The 13,132-nt window shown below is 37.7% G+C and overlaps 1 protein-coding gene across 1 annotated transcript in view; it reads left to right on the forward strand.

The window, feature by feature from the left end:
- The window catches only part of HERC2 (E3 ubiquitin-protein ligase HERC2), a 971,627-nt gene that overhangs the window by 154,419 nt on the left and 804,076 nt on the right, over positions 1-13,132 (forward strand). Inside the window, exons 16-17 of the mRNA XM_090372402.1 lie at positions 7,067-7,267; positions 11,196-11,418. Of these exons, the coding sequence (XP_090228528.1) occupies positions 7,067-7,267; positions 11,196-11,418 (424 nt within the window). The remainder of the gene's footprint in view (positions 1-7,066; positions 7,268-11,195; positions 11,419-13,132) is intronic.

Raw genomic sequence — 13,132 nt, forward strand, 5'->3', positions numbered from 1 at the left:
GCAAATTTCCGCACTTCTATCCTACATCTGTCTTTCCTCCATTTGAATTTATGCCCTCTCAGGTGATTATTCTGAGCGAGAGGAAGAATCCCATCAGCATTGAGCATGCTCAAACCATTCAAGGCTTTATACACCTCTATCAGATCACCTTGCTGGTGCCTGGTCTCCAGACACTGTAATTTGCAAAACTTAAGCCTTTCTTCGTAAGAGCACCCCTTTGTTCCATTCACTAATCTTGTTGCCCTTCTCTGTACTTGTTCCAGCAGCTCTACATCCTTTTTGAAATGAGGCCTCCAGACCTGTATATAGTACTCTAGGTGTGGCCTGACCATTGCCTTATACAAGGGAATAATCACCTCCTTATCCCTGCTAGAAAAATTCCTATACATCATTTACAATACACCATGAGCTACTCTTGCATCCCGTCTGCACTGATCAGAGAACTTCATATCTGCCTGCACAACCACCCCCAGGTCCCTTTCATTCTCTACCACTGTCAGTGTAGTACCACAGAGTTGATACGTTGCTCTGGGGTTGCTGTTTCCCATGTGTAGTACTTTACATTTCTCAATGTTAAACTTCATTTGCCACCTCTCAGCCCATCTGCTCAACCTTTCCAGATCCTGTTGCAGCAGCATAGTGTCAGTAGTGTCCTTGACAACCCTGCCTACCTTTGTATCGTCTGCAAACTTCGACATTAAGCTTGATATACCCTCATCAATATCATTTATGAATACAGAAAACAATAATGGACCCAACACTGAGCCCTGAGGGACTCCACTAATAACATTAGTCCACGACGAGCAGTGTCCATTGATTACCACTCTGTCTTCTCCCCCTCAGCCACCCCTTTATCCACAGCAGGAATTTGCCTCCAATGTCACACTGCTCCAATTTGTGCAGCAGTCTTCCATGTGCAACAGTATCAAAAGCCTTTCTAAGATCCAAGTATATAATATCAAAGTTATTCCCTGCATCCAGTTCCTTTGTGACTGCATCATAGTATCCAATCAAATTGGTCAGGCAAGACTTTCCCTTAACAAAACCATGCTGCGTCCGAGCTATAGCTGAAGTCTTGTCTAAATGATCCTGCAGTGCTTCTTTAACTAGTGCCTCCATTAATTTTCCTGGAACAGAAGTTAAACTCACAGGTCTATAATTACTTGTGTCAGCCTTTGATCCTCCTTTGTGAATTGGGATGACATTTGCACATCTCCAGTCTGTGGGTGTCTCCCCCGAGTCCAAGGAAGCTCTCATAATTATGGCTAAGGGTTTGCTTACTTTCTTTGCTGCCTCCTTTAATATAACTGGATAGATCCCATCCACCCCGGGTGCCTTTCTTGTGTTTATCTTCAACAATTTCTCCTCCACTTTACTCTCAGGTATTACAAGATTCTCTAGATTACTGCTAGAGTTGAATACACCTCTGGCTTTCCCCTCGCTAAATAACTCCTCATGTTGGAATGTCGATGCAAAATATTCATTTAGTTTGTTAGCTACCTGAGCAGGATCATCAACAGGTGACCCATCGATATCAAGTGGACCAATCTGATTCATCCCCCTCCTAGAGTTTACATAAGTAAAGAACTCTTTGCTGTTTTTCTTTGCATCCCTTGCCAAAGATTTCTCGTAATCTGCCTTCGCCTGCCTAACCTCCTTTGTAACTTGGTTACAGATCAACTTGTATCTATCATAGGCTTCTGTGTCATGTGTTAATTTGTATGTATCCCATGCATGCTTCTTCTCTGCCATATGCCTCATCAGTTCATCTGACATCCATTTAGGCCTAAACCTTTAACAATATTTCTTAGTTGGTATGTAAAGCCTAGTAGCTTCCAAGATAAGTTCTTTGAATGCTTCCCATTTTGCATTTGCTGTTGGTAACATCATCAGTTGGTCCCATTGTATAGAATTTAAATACTGTCTCATTCCATCGTAGTCGCCTTTATGAAAGCAATAACCCTTCCGTTTACCCCTAATGGTAGTTACCTCTTTGAATAAATCCCACTTCAGCACACTGTGATCACTGCCACCTAGTGGTTCGTTTATCTGCAGATTCTTAATGCATGAAGAATCACTGCTGATAATCAAATCAAGAGTATTCCTCCCTCTAGTTGCCTCCTGAACATGCTGATGTAGAAAACAATCATCCAATAAATCCAAAAACGCCTTGCTAGTGTGTGAGTAACCAGCCCCCAAATTCCAGTCAATATCTGGGAAATTAAAATCTCCCATTATAAGACTCTCTGATTTACTGGCCCACTCTATTTCCCTGTACAGTACCTTATTATACTCATCAGAGTCATTAGGCCTATAGCACACTCCTACTCACAATTTTGATCTCCCAATGCTTATGACACACCAAACTGACTCGACACTGCACTGTCCAGCGATGTCCACTGGCTTCACTTCCTTGGATTTTATGTATTTCTTAACTAAAAGCATAACCCCTCCTCCCTTCCTATCCAGTCTATCCTTTCTGTAGACGTTGTACTCTCCAAATTCCAGTTCTGCATTCCTTATATCTGTGTGACACCACGTCTCTGATATCCCAACAATATCTGCCTTTGATGTTTTAAGCAATACCTCAAATTCATCAAATTTATTTACTAAACTCCTAGCATTGGTGTACACGCAAGTATACATGCACTTATTTCTATTCTTAGCTACCCTAACACAACCCATGTGTTTACTTGTACCGCAATGACTCCCGGCAGTCTCTGAAATATCCTGCATCTTGTTTTTCAGGCTTCTGCTCATTCCAATAGAAGCAGTGCAAGAATCTCTTTCACCTCTGCCAGTGGCTACTGTTAATCTATTCGTCTTTGTCTCTCCCCCCAAGCTAGCAGTTTTCCGACCCACCTAACACTGCCTCGATAGCATCAGCAAATATTCTTGCACCCTTTCTATTTAAGTGTATCCCATCCCTGTAGAAGCAATCTTTCCTGTTAACAAGTACAGTCCAGGCTGAAAAAAATTCTACCCCTTGAGCCTTGCACAATCTTTCCAGGGCCGAATTGATCGACAAGGCTCTCATCATATACTCCCTCCTATCGTGTCTGGGCAGAATTGCAGACACTTTCAATTTCAACCCTATTTCACGGCTTTTTTTCAACAGTGACCTGTACTTGTTAAGCAATTCTGCCGGTCTCCTACTCTTCATATCATTAGTCCCAACGTGTACAACTATATCACCTTTTGTGCCCTTAAAAGATGATATCTGCTGTACAACGTCATCAACCTTTGCCCCTGGCAGACATACCCTGGTCCTGTTCCACCTATCCTTTTTACAAAGCATGTTTCCCGTTTCCCTGACAATAGAGTCACCAACAACTACTAGTTCCTTTGGGACCAGCGCATTCTGCCTTGGGGGTTGCCGCTGTGTTGCGCGACGACGAAGTGCAAGCTCTGGCGTTGATGTGGGCAGCTGAGAGCTTGATTGGCCCCTCAATTTAGTTCCTTCGAGGGCATCCACTCTGTCCTTCAAGCTCTCATATAGGCCCATAAGAACGCTGAGTTGTTGCCTGATTTCGGTACACTCCTTGCATCGCGCACACACAGAGACATCCCCCATGGCAATATCATGTCCCGTACCTGAATGCTCCACAAACATCATGCAAGCTGTGCATTTTAGAAAGCTGTGATTCAGAAGGCAACTGCCCCCCTCAGTTCTCCTCTGAGCCACAGCACTTCCATTAGCTTGAGCCTTTTGTTGTGCTGCTCTGGTCTGAGTCATGATTTCTTTTAATTTAAATAAAATTTCAATTTCAGTTTATAACCCTAACTTATCTCCCAAAACAGTTATAATGAGGTAAAAAGTAAAGTGCAGCCATTATCAACCCACTGCAGGATGGAAGCCTCCTCAACAATTCATGCTGAGGGAAATGGACCATAATCTGCCACGCTGGTCCAGTGCGGGTTGGCAGATCGACCGTATTCAGCAGTCAGGGGCTTGAACCCCAGTCTACTCAAAGAGCGTGTGCTACTGCACTCCCGCTCCTGCCCACTTGGCTATGGAGGCCTATGAGGTATAATGAGGTATATATTTTTTAGTGTCAAGTATTAATTATCTCCGAGTTCCCTTTATATAACTTCTGTATCAGTTATGTATTAATTAATTATGTTACGTTTGTAATCTAAGTCGGTATATGTATTTAGTTAAAAGTACAATATAAATGCCAACGAAGTTCAACAAGTTTAATAGATTTTACCGATCACTGAAAATATTATAACCTATACTATACTAACGCTATCTAGGTTCGATATATAACGATCGTATGACAAAGACAAAGACAAACGGTAATCTATGGACACTTAAGTATTAATTAACTTTCAAATCTCACTGTCTCAATTCAGAATAAACTAACGATCCTTACTAGGACTATAAGCTACTTACAAAAAATAATTTGATGTAAAAAATATTCAATAAGCGGCTAAATATGGCTAAAAAAAAAAAACCCTTCTCGTTCAGCGGAGTTGCAACTTGTAACACGTGGATATGCTTACTGATACTTTTATGCAATTGCAAGGCCGAGTAAAGAATAAATACACCAAATTAATCAGAAAATCACAAAATAATGCTATACTACTAAATTTAAATCAAAAGTTTTAGAAAAACAATAATTTCAAATCAATAAATAAGAAAAATCCACTTAGCGGCTTTGAACACGTCTGGCCCCTACTAGCCTCGTCAGCAGACTCCCTGCTGACGAGGCTAGTAGGGGAACGATTTATAAATAGGGGAACGATGAATTCTGATGGGATCCTTCCACTTGTGCAGATTACGAACCTAAGGGGGCATAAATTCAAATTAAGAAAAGACAGATGTAGAATAGATGTGCGGAAATTTGCCTTTAGCCAGCGGGTGGTTAATTTCTGGAACAAACTTCCATCTGTTGTTGTGGAAGTTGATAGGTTGAATAAATTTAAGGAGGAACTGGACAGGCATTTGGAGGGAATGGAGTGATTTATTTATTTATTTTTTTGGCTGATGCTGCATAAGCTCATACAATTGCTTTCTTGCATCACATGCCTCTACTACTACTACAGCGTATATAACACAAACCGAATTCGCTTATGCACGATTCGCCTTTGTGTTTACAAGAAATAGCAGTCGAACGCGGAATCACCCGAACTGAAAGCAACACGATAGGAATGAAGAGAAGATTCCGAAAATGTTATTTATTTGGTTTTTTTTTTTTCAGGAGCATTAGCAACTAAGGCCATATTGCTCCGGGGATATGTGGTGGTCATTCCCTGACCTTTCCGCATCCTCCGTATTTTGTGGGTACAGGCTCAAACCCTGGTCTAATCAAGAAGCGTGTGCTATTCACTGCTGCTCCTGCCCGCCTGGCTATGGAGACAACCTCTGAAAATGTATTTATGTTTTTATATCAGTGAAGGTGAAACACATTTCACCATAATAATGTAAAAACCCACACAATTTCAGCTATTGGTATTATTGCAAATGCAATTAGATCGAGTTTATAACAGATTCCACTAGCAGAAATGCAACTGGAAATTGTTTTTATTGTTTTATGGTAGTAAACCCCAGAAATGTGCTTTAGTAAAATGTGAGTTAGTGAGGTGTTAATAGTGCCTTTATGGTGTTGTTTATTTAGTTGCTGCTACACATGCGCAGCTTTGTTTATGTGTATCATGCATGCCTCCTCATTTTGTAATTGTGCTTTATTCCCTGAAAATGAGTAAAATACTTAAAAGGTGTGAAAAGTGTCCTGGTGAAGACACTACAGATTCAGAGAGAAAAAGAAAAGCAATATTGATAGACAGAGGCGGACTAGGTCAAAAATCCTTACCCGGGAAAATTTGTAGCAGCCTCATACTAGCGTTTATGGCCAAAATCACACCGACCTCCATTGTGTTCTGGCCTCCGGCCCACTGGGGTTTCCCCAATAAGTCTTATGGCCAGTCCGCCTCTGTCAATAGAGAAAAAATATGAAATTGTGAAACACATTGAGCGAAATGAAAGACCATGTGATATTGCATGTGCTATATTCCTAAATGAGGCAACACTGAGAAAATAAAAACAACTTTCAAAACAGGAACAACTTGAAGTGTAACAAAATCCATTAGATCAAGACACAAAGAATTGGAAGAGATGGAACGTCTGTTTGGATAGAAGATCAAATAAAGAAGTTTGATCTTGTTCTTTGTTTGATCAATAAATAATCATAATAAAATACATAAGTATTTTATTACGATTATTTATTGTGTTTGGTAATGTTTTGGTTACAAATGTGTGTTAATTCTTGGGCGGTCGGCACCTAACTCTATTTTTCCCTTAGGGCCTGTTATTTATATTGCACGATTTTGCATTGCACGAGAGTTTCTAGGAACACAACTATCGTGCTATACGAGGACTGACTGTACTATAATAACAAGTAAGTATAGTATGTGCACCTAATATAATTAGATAACATGATTAGATACAAAAGTTCTCTCCCCCTGCAGTTTTTGCTAGGTTCCTGTAATTTCATTTACTCAATTTTCAATAGCAACTATATGCATAACTTTAAATGCTCCGCACTCTGTGTAATACTTGAGAATGAAATTTATGTTCACATAACATTTTTGACTCAGTCTTCTTTTTAACAGCCTCCTGAAGTTTGGCTGTCATTTTACTGAACATCTTATGTATGTTTGCCAATTTCTGTATTGCAATGTTTCTGATTGCACTTAATGGTGCTTTTACTAATTAAAGGTTCACCATATTTTGTTGAAAATGCCTTTTTGTGTAAATCAGGTGTGCTGTTTTAAGAAGCCTTTTTCCATCTATTATGTGCTGTTCCTTCTTTTTCTTATTCTTTTATTAATGATATTTGCATCGAAACTTTTAATTGATATAATCTTGAAAGTTGAAATTTTGCTTATTTAGTCAGTAAGTTTTCTGATTTGAAATAGTAGTTTTTATTAAAAGGGATCAAAAACAGAATTGTTTGTTAAAGAAATATTAGATAAAATTGAAATGGGGAACTTATAATTCTTAATAATAGTTATTGTATAAATGATATAACTCAAATGTTCTTATCTGTTTTACTTTAAATAGACATTTGTGTGGTCAAGTAGTGAACACAGTAGCATACCCTTAAGAGTACCATTTGTTATTGATGTATGTCCTGCTACTTTTGAACAAATGGAAGAATTGATGAATCAGATTTGTGATGGACTTGACAGATGTTCTGACTGGCCACCGCCTCAAGATAGAGAATGCATGGTTGTAGCAACTCTTAATCTTCTTAGAATACAAGTAAGTGATAACTAAAATTTATTTAAAACATTATTAAGTAATATGAAACTACTCTCCATATAAACTAGTGTACAAAAGTTAATTTAAAAATTACAAAAGTTCTAAGGCTTGCAAAATAATTGATACAAATCAGTAAAATTTCATATGGAAAAGCATTTTGCTATGGCACACCATGCTTTATCTTTATGCATACTGGAAAATGGGTATCTACACTGGTGTTCAAAGAAAGTGCATCACCTAGGAATTTCACATTCCTAAACCTTTTTTGCGATGGTATGTTACATTATTGACTAGCATCACAAATAGAAATATAAAGATATTTATTAATAGTTAAGGCAAATCTAAGTAATATTTGACAAGTGCTCTCAAAATATTCCAAAATGAGCATTTGTAACCTTTATACAACAGTTTTGGTAAACACGGCAATTATGGCTTCTGTTATCAGAAGCCCTCAATTTGCTTCGGTTTATCATTTTAAATGGAAAACAAAATGAAAAGTTCACCAGGTGCAAACTAATATTTAGTTGAACCACCTCTGGCCCTGATGACAGCAGCACACCATCGAGGCATTGACAAGATCTATTTCTGAAGATGATCAACTGATACTTCGTGGTTCCAAACACGAATTATGGCTTCCTGAAGTTCACAAAGGGTCTTTGGTTTCTTTCTGGCAACTGCAGATTCCACACAATGCCAATAGTTCTCTATAGGATTCAGGTCCAGGCTGTTTCCTGGCCAGCTAAGGGTTGTAATGGACTGTTCTTCCAACCCTTTTTTTACCTGTAACAAATGTAAACACATTACTGTTGAACCTCTAATACCGAAATGAAGCTAAAGTAACTACAGAAGTGCCTACTTACACTTTTTGCCCGATGACAAGGAGCAGAATCGTCCTGAAAGATGCAGTTATGTGGCAGGTTGAAATGGTCTCTAATGGTTGGCAGCAATTTTCCTTCCAATATAACCAAGTATCTATTGGCATTTACAGAACCTTTTATAAACTGCAGGTGACCTACTCCGCGATACGAAATGCACCCCATATCATTTGGCTGGTAGGGAATTTCACTCTAGACACCATACAGTCTGGATGGTATTCTTCATCATGTCTATGGCGAATCGTTTTGTCTCCCATCAGAGCCATGCAGGCTGAATTTCTTCTCTTCCGAGAAAATAACTAACTTTCACTACTCGGGGGTCCATTTGACATACTCCTTACACCAAATTAATCAGGCCTTTTTCATTTTTTGTGTGAGGATGGGCTTCTTCTTAGGATGACAGGCTACAAGTCCATTTTTGGACTTGTAGTTTTACTGTTACTGCACTTGCTACCACTCCTGTATGTTCTTTCCATTCTCTTTTCAGCTCAGACGAAGAAGCTTTATGGTTTTTAAGGCATAAGCATTTCAAAACGCGGTCCTGTTTTAGCGTAGCAACTTGTTTCGTCCTGTTCCTTTTTTCCTATCAGCGGAACCAGTATTCTTGAGTTTGGAAAGAAATCTACTTACTGTCTACTGATTACAAGACACCCTATAAGCAATATGACAGGAAGAACATCCTTCCTCACGTAAAGCAACAGTAGCACTCTTTCTTCGTGGCATCAACTGCACGTAACTTTCCATCCTGACACAGTCAAGGAATGACTGCAACTCTTGCAGAGCATGCTGATATAGCTGAAAGTAACAGCTCATGCAATATTATGTCATCACCTACGCTGTCAATCTTATCTGATGCAATCTGTAAGAAATATTGCCATATACTTACATTATTCGGATGACAATTAAAATTTTAAGGAGTGATGCACTTTCTTTGAACACCAGTGTATCTGTGGTAGTTAATAGAGGGCATTATCCCTCACAGCTGAGTAATGCTGAAATTTGGCTCTCATGTTGTTAATGAGAAAAGTTGAACAGTCCCACACTTTACAAGAGTGGTGTATTATAACTCATGTAAGTTTTTAGGGGTGATCGAAAAATGTTTTCCCCAGAATATCCTATATACCATGCAGTTGTTAAAGCATTCGGTGCAGTTTCCTCTTGTTGAAAGAGTAAGAGGATTCAATCAGTTATAATTGGAGGTTATGAATCTCTCTAAATGAGTGACAAATAGCAAAACACCATGTGCAAAGAAGGGGACTGGTTTAACAGAAAATACGAGACTGCAGTTTTGTATTGGATACAACTCCTTGGTGTGAGTAAAGATTGAGAGTAGTCACAAAGATTTTTATTTCTTATTTAATTTTTTTGCAGATGTATTTAGTATAAAAAATTTCTTAGAAGCAGTTTATGGAGTTTTTGTATCACTAATTTATGTTATAAACTAGTGTTATAAGAACTTGAGAAACTCAATAGTCTCATATAACACTAATTTTGCTATGAATTACAATTATAATTGTAATTATTTTTGTTACTAATTTTGTTATGAATTACAAACATAACTGTAATTCAATACAAAATTAGTTATATGAAACTATAATAACTGTAATTCAATATAAAATTAGTCATATGAGACTATTGAGTTTCTCAAGTTCTTATAACACTAGTTTATAACAGACTGTTATATGAGACTGTTAAAATAAAATTCTTTAAACTTTCTTCTGAAGATTATATTAGCTTTAGAACCCTCAGAAAAAAATTTCTGAGGCTTGTGGACCAGGGACAGAGTCAGATGTCCAGGTTATGTAATATACAATATTCATGTCAATAGACATGAGTATTATATATTACATAACCTGGAAATCTGTGCATGCTGTATATGCACATAGTATCTGTATAATTTGTGACCAATGCTGGACTTCTGCCCAAAAGTGTTTCAGTCCAAATTACTGGAGTTTTTTTATTTATTTTTTCTTTCATTTTCTGTCAGAATCTTAAAATCTGATAACTAATCTCTGCACATATTAGGCAAATTATTTTAATATTAATATATGCATTTAGTTTTAGATAATTTTATTTCATAGCTTATAATTTTCACATACCGACATAAGGCAAGTTTTTTAGCTTTAACAATAGGAGGTTCGAGACTGCAGTTCAACAGTTAATGGATGTTTACATATCTCTTTGTTTGCACACAGCTAGATTGCTTGTTCACTTTCATTACTTTCCTATCAAGTTTAGGGGTGCACTTCTGCTTATGTTGTGCTTTCTGATCACATCTTTCTTCTTGGAGTACATCAATAGATTTGATCACTATTCATAACATGTTCCCCTGCATGCAAAGCGCAAAATATACCCATAGATTAAAACAGCAATTGATTTCCATGGAATTCATATATTGAATTCCATGGAAATCAATAGTGAATTGCTCTGTGAAGGCAGATCCTACAGAATCAACATATTAAAGGAATTATATACTTTATTGCAGTTTTAAATACACTGAAAATAGACTTTACTACCTTGTGGATTCTTGTGTTTTTTTTATTGATTTTTCAGAATGGTTATATTTTCTGAATTTGCTTCTTGTACACCTTTGCCTTCTTCCCTCCTAGAATTATGATGAAATTTGTAAGTTTATATCATATATATATCATATTTATATCATTTTAATATAAATATCATGATAAAAAGAAAAAAAAAAAAAAGCAAAATCAGCTGTCATATTTTACAAGGTTAAGCTATCGTGGTTACAATTATCAAATTTTAATTTCCAATTTAAAATTTGCTTAAATATTGTTGTGCAGTCATGGTATTTATGGCCCTAGATTATTAAATTAAGCTAGCCTTTGTATATATGTACTCAGTATCCAGATAGTGTGCATACATGCATAGTCCTAATTTTAGTTGTTTATTTATTACATTTGGGGCATCATACAGATTATGGACAGATGTTTCATTATTTTATTCTTATGAATTCATAAGTATATAAATATATACTTTTAAATATTTTAATATAATTGTGTTTGTAAAATAAGATTCTCTTTATTTATTTTTAGATATACGCAGCAGTTACTAACAAGATTGATGTAGAATCTCTAGGTCTTGGCCCAGGTACTCATCTTTTAGGTAGTCTGAAACAGAGAGTTGTGGAATTGGCAAGCGGTCATGGTGTGCTGTCTACCATTCAGTTAACGGCACAGGCTGTGCTCCAGACTGGATGGAGTGTTCTGCTTCCAACTGCCGATGAAAGAGCAAGAGCATTGTCTGCTCTTCTTCCAGGTAAAACTTTGTTCAAAATGTTAGAATTTGTTTCCACAATGTAATGGTATGTAAAAGTACATAATTTATTGTTACAAATAGCACACTTAGAGAATGGGTTTAAAATTAAAAGTTTAATGTTGTTGCTTAAAATTAAAAGTTTAATGTATATACAAATTTGTATATAATTTTTTGATAATAGTTTAAGTGAATTAGGTACGTGCTGTTTAATAGTATATTATGTTAGATATTATGGTGGGGGTGTCCGAAAATATAAATCCGATTCTATATAAATATAAGAACATGTATATTAACTAGCTGCCCAAAATATACCCGTAGATCAAAGCACCAATTAACTCTATAATAGCCGATATCGGGCCCCCATAGCCAAACCTAGTAAAGAATAATCATTAGTAAAACAAAGTAGTAGTAGTAGTAGCAGTGGCATTTGATGCAAGAAAGCAAGTGTATGAGCTTATGCAGCATCAGCCAAAAAAAAAAAAAAAATCACACCATTCCCTCCAAATGCCTGTCCAGTTCCTCCTTAAATTTATTCAACCTATCAACTTCCACAACGACAGACGGAAGCTTGTTCCAGCAATTAACCACCCGCTTGCTAAAGGCAAATTTCCGCACATCTAATCTACATTTGTCTTTTCTTAATTTGAATTTATGCCCCCTTAGGTTCGTAATCTGAACAAGGGGAAGGATCCCATCAGAATTCAGCGTGCTCAACCTATTCAGGGCCTTATATACCTCAATCAGATCACCGTGCAGGTGCCTAGTCTCCAGCCACTGCAATTTGCAGAACTTAAGCCTCTCTTGGTAAGAGGATCCCTTCATTCCCCTCAAATGGTGCCTCCGTAGCCAGGTGAGAAGGAGCAGCAGTGCGTAGCACACGCTTCTTGATTAGACCGGGGTTCGAGCCCGTCACCACCAAATACGGAGGATGCGGAAAGGTCAGGGAATGACCACCGCATAACCCGGAGCAATATGGCATTAGTTGCTAATGCTCCTAAAAACCAAATAACAAAACAAAAAACATTCCCCTCACCAATCTTGTTGCCCTTCTCTGTACATGCTCAAGTAAATCTACATCCTTCCTAAAATGAGGCCTCCAGACCTGTACACAGTACTCAAGGCGTGGCCTGACCATTGCCTTATACAGAGGGATAATCACCTCCTTTTCCCTGCTAGCAAAATTCCTATATATCATTGACAAAACCCCATGACCTGCCCTGGCAGCCTGTCTGCATTGCTCAGAAAACTTCATATCTGACTGCACAATTACTCCCAGGTCTTTTTCATTTTCTGCCACCTTAAGTGTAGTACCACACAGTTGGTACGTTTCTCTGGGGTTACTTCTACCCATATGCAGTACTTTGCATTTGTCAAGGTTAAACTTCAGTTGCCACTTCTTAGCCCATCTGCCCAAATTATCTAGATCTTGTTGCAGTAGCACACTGCCATTACTGTCATTAAGAACCCTGCCAACCTTTGTATCATCTGCAAACTTCGACATTAAGCCTGATATACCTTCATCAATATCATTGATAAATATACAAAACAACAGTGGACCTAACACCGAACCCTGTGGGACTCCACTAATAACATTAGTCCAAGAAGAGCAGCTACCATTGATTACCAACTTCTCCCACTTAACCATCCTTTTATCCATTGTAGCAACTTACCCTTAATACCATTCTGCTCCAATTTGTACAATAGTCTTCCATGC

This window comes from Mastigoproctus giganteus, chromosome 1 (assembly GCF_048544385.1).
Source record: "Mastigoproctus giganteus isolate SK-2022 chromosome 1, ASM4854438v1, whole genome shotgun sequence".
NCBI lineage: Eukaryota > Metazoa > Arthropoda > Arachnida > Uropygi > Thelyphonidae > Mastigoproctus > Mastigoproctus giganteus.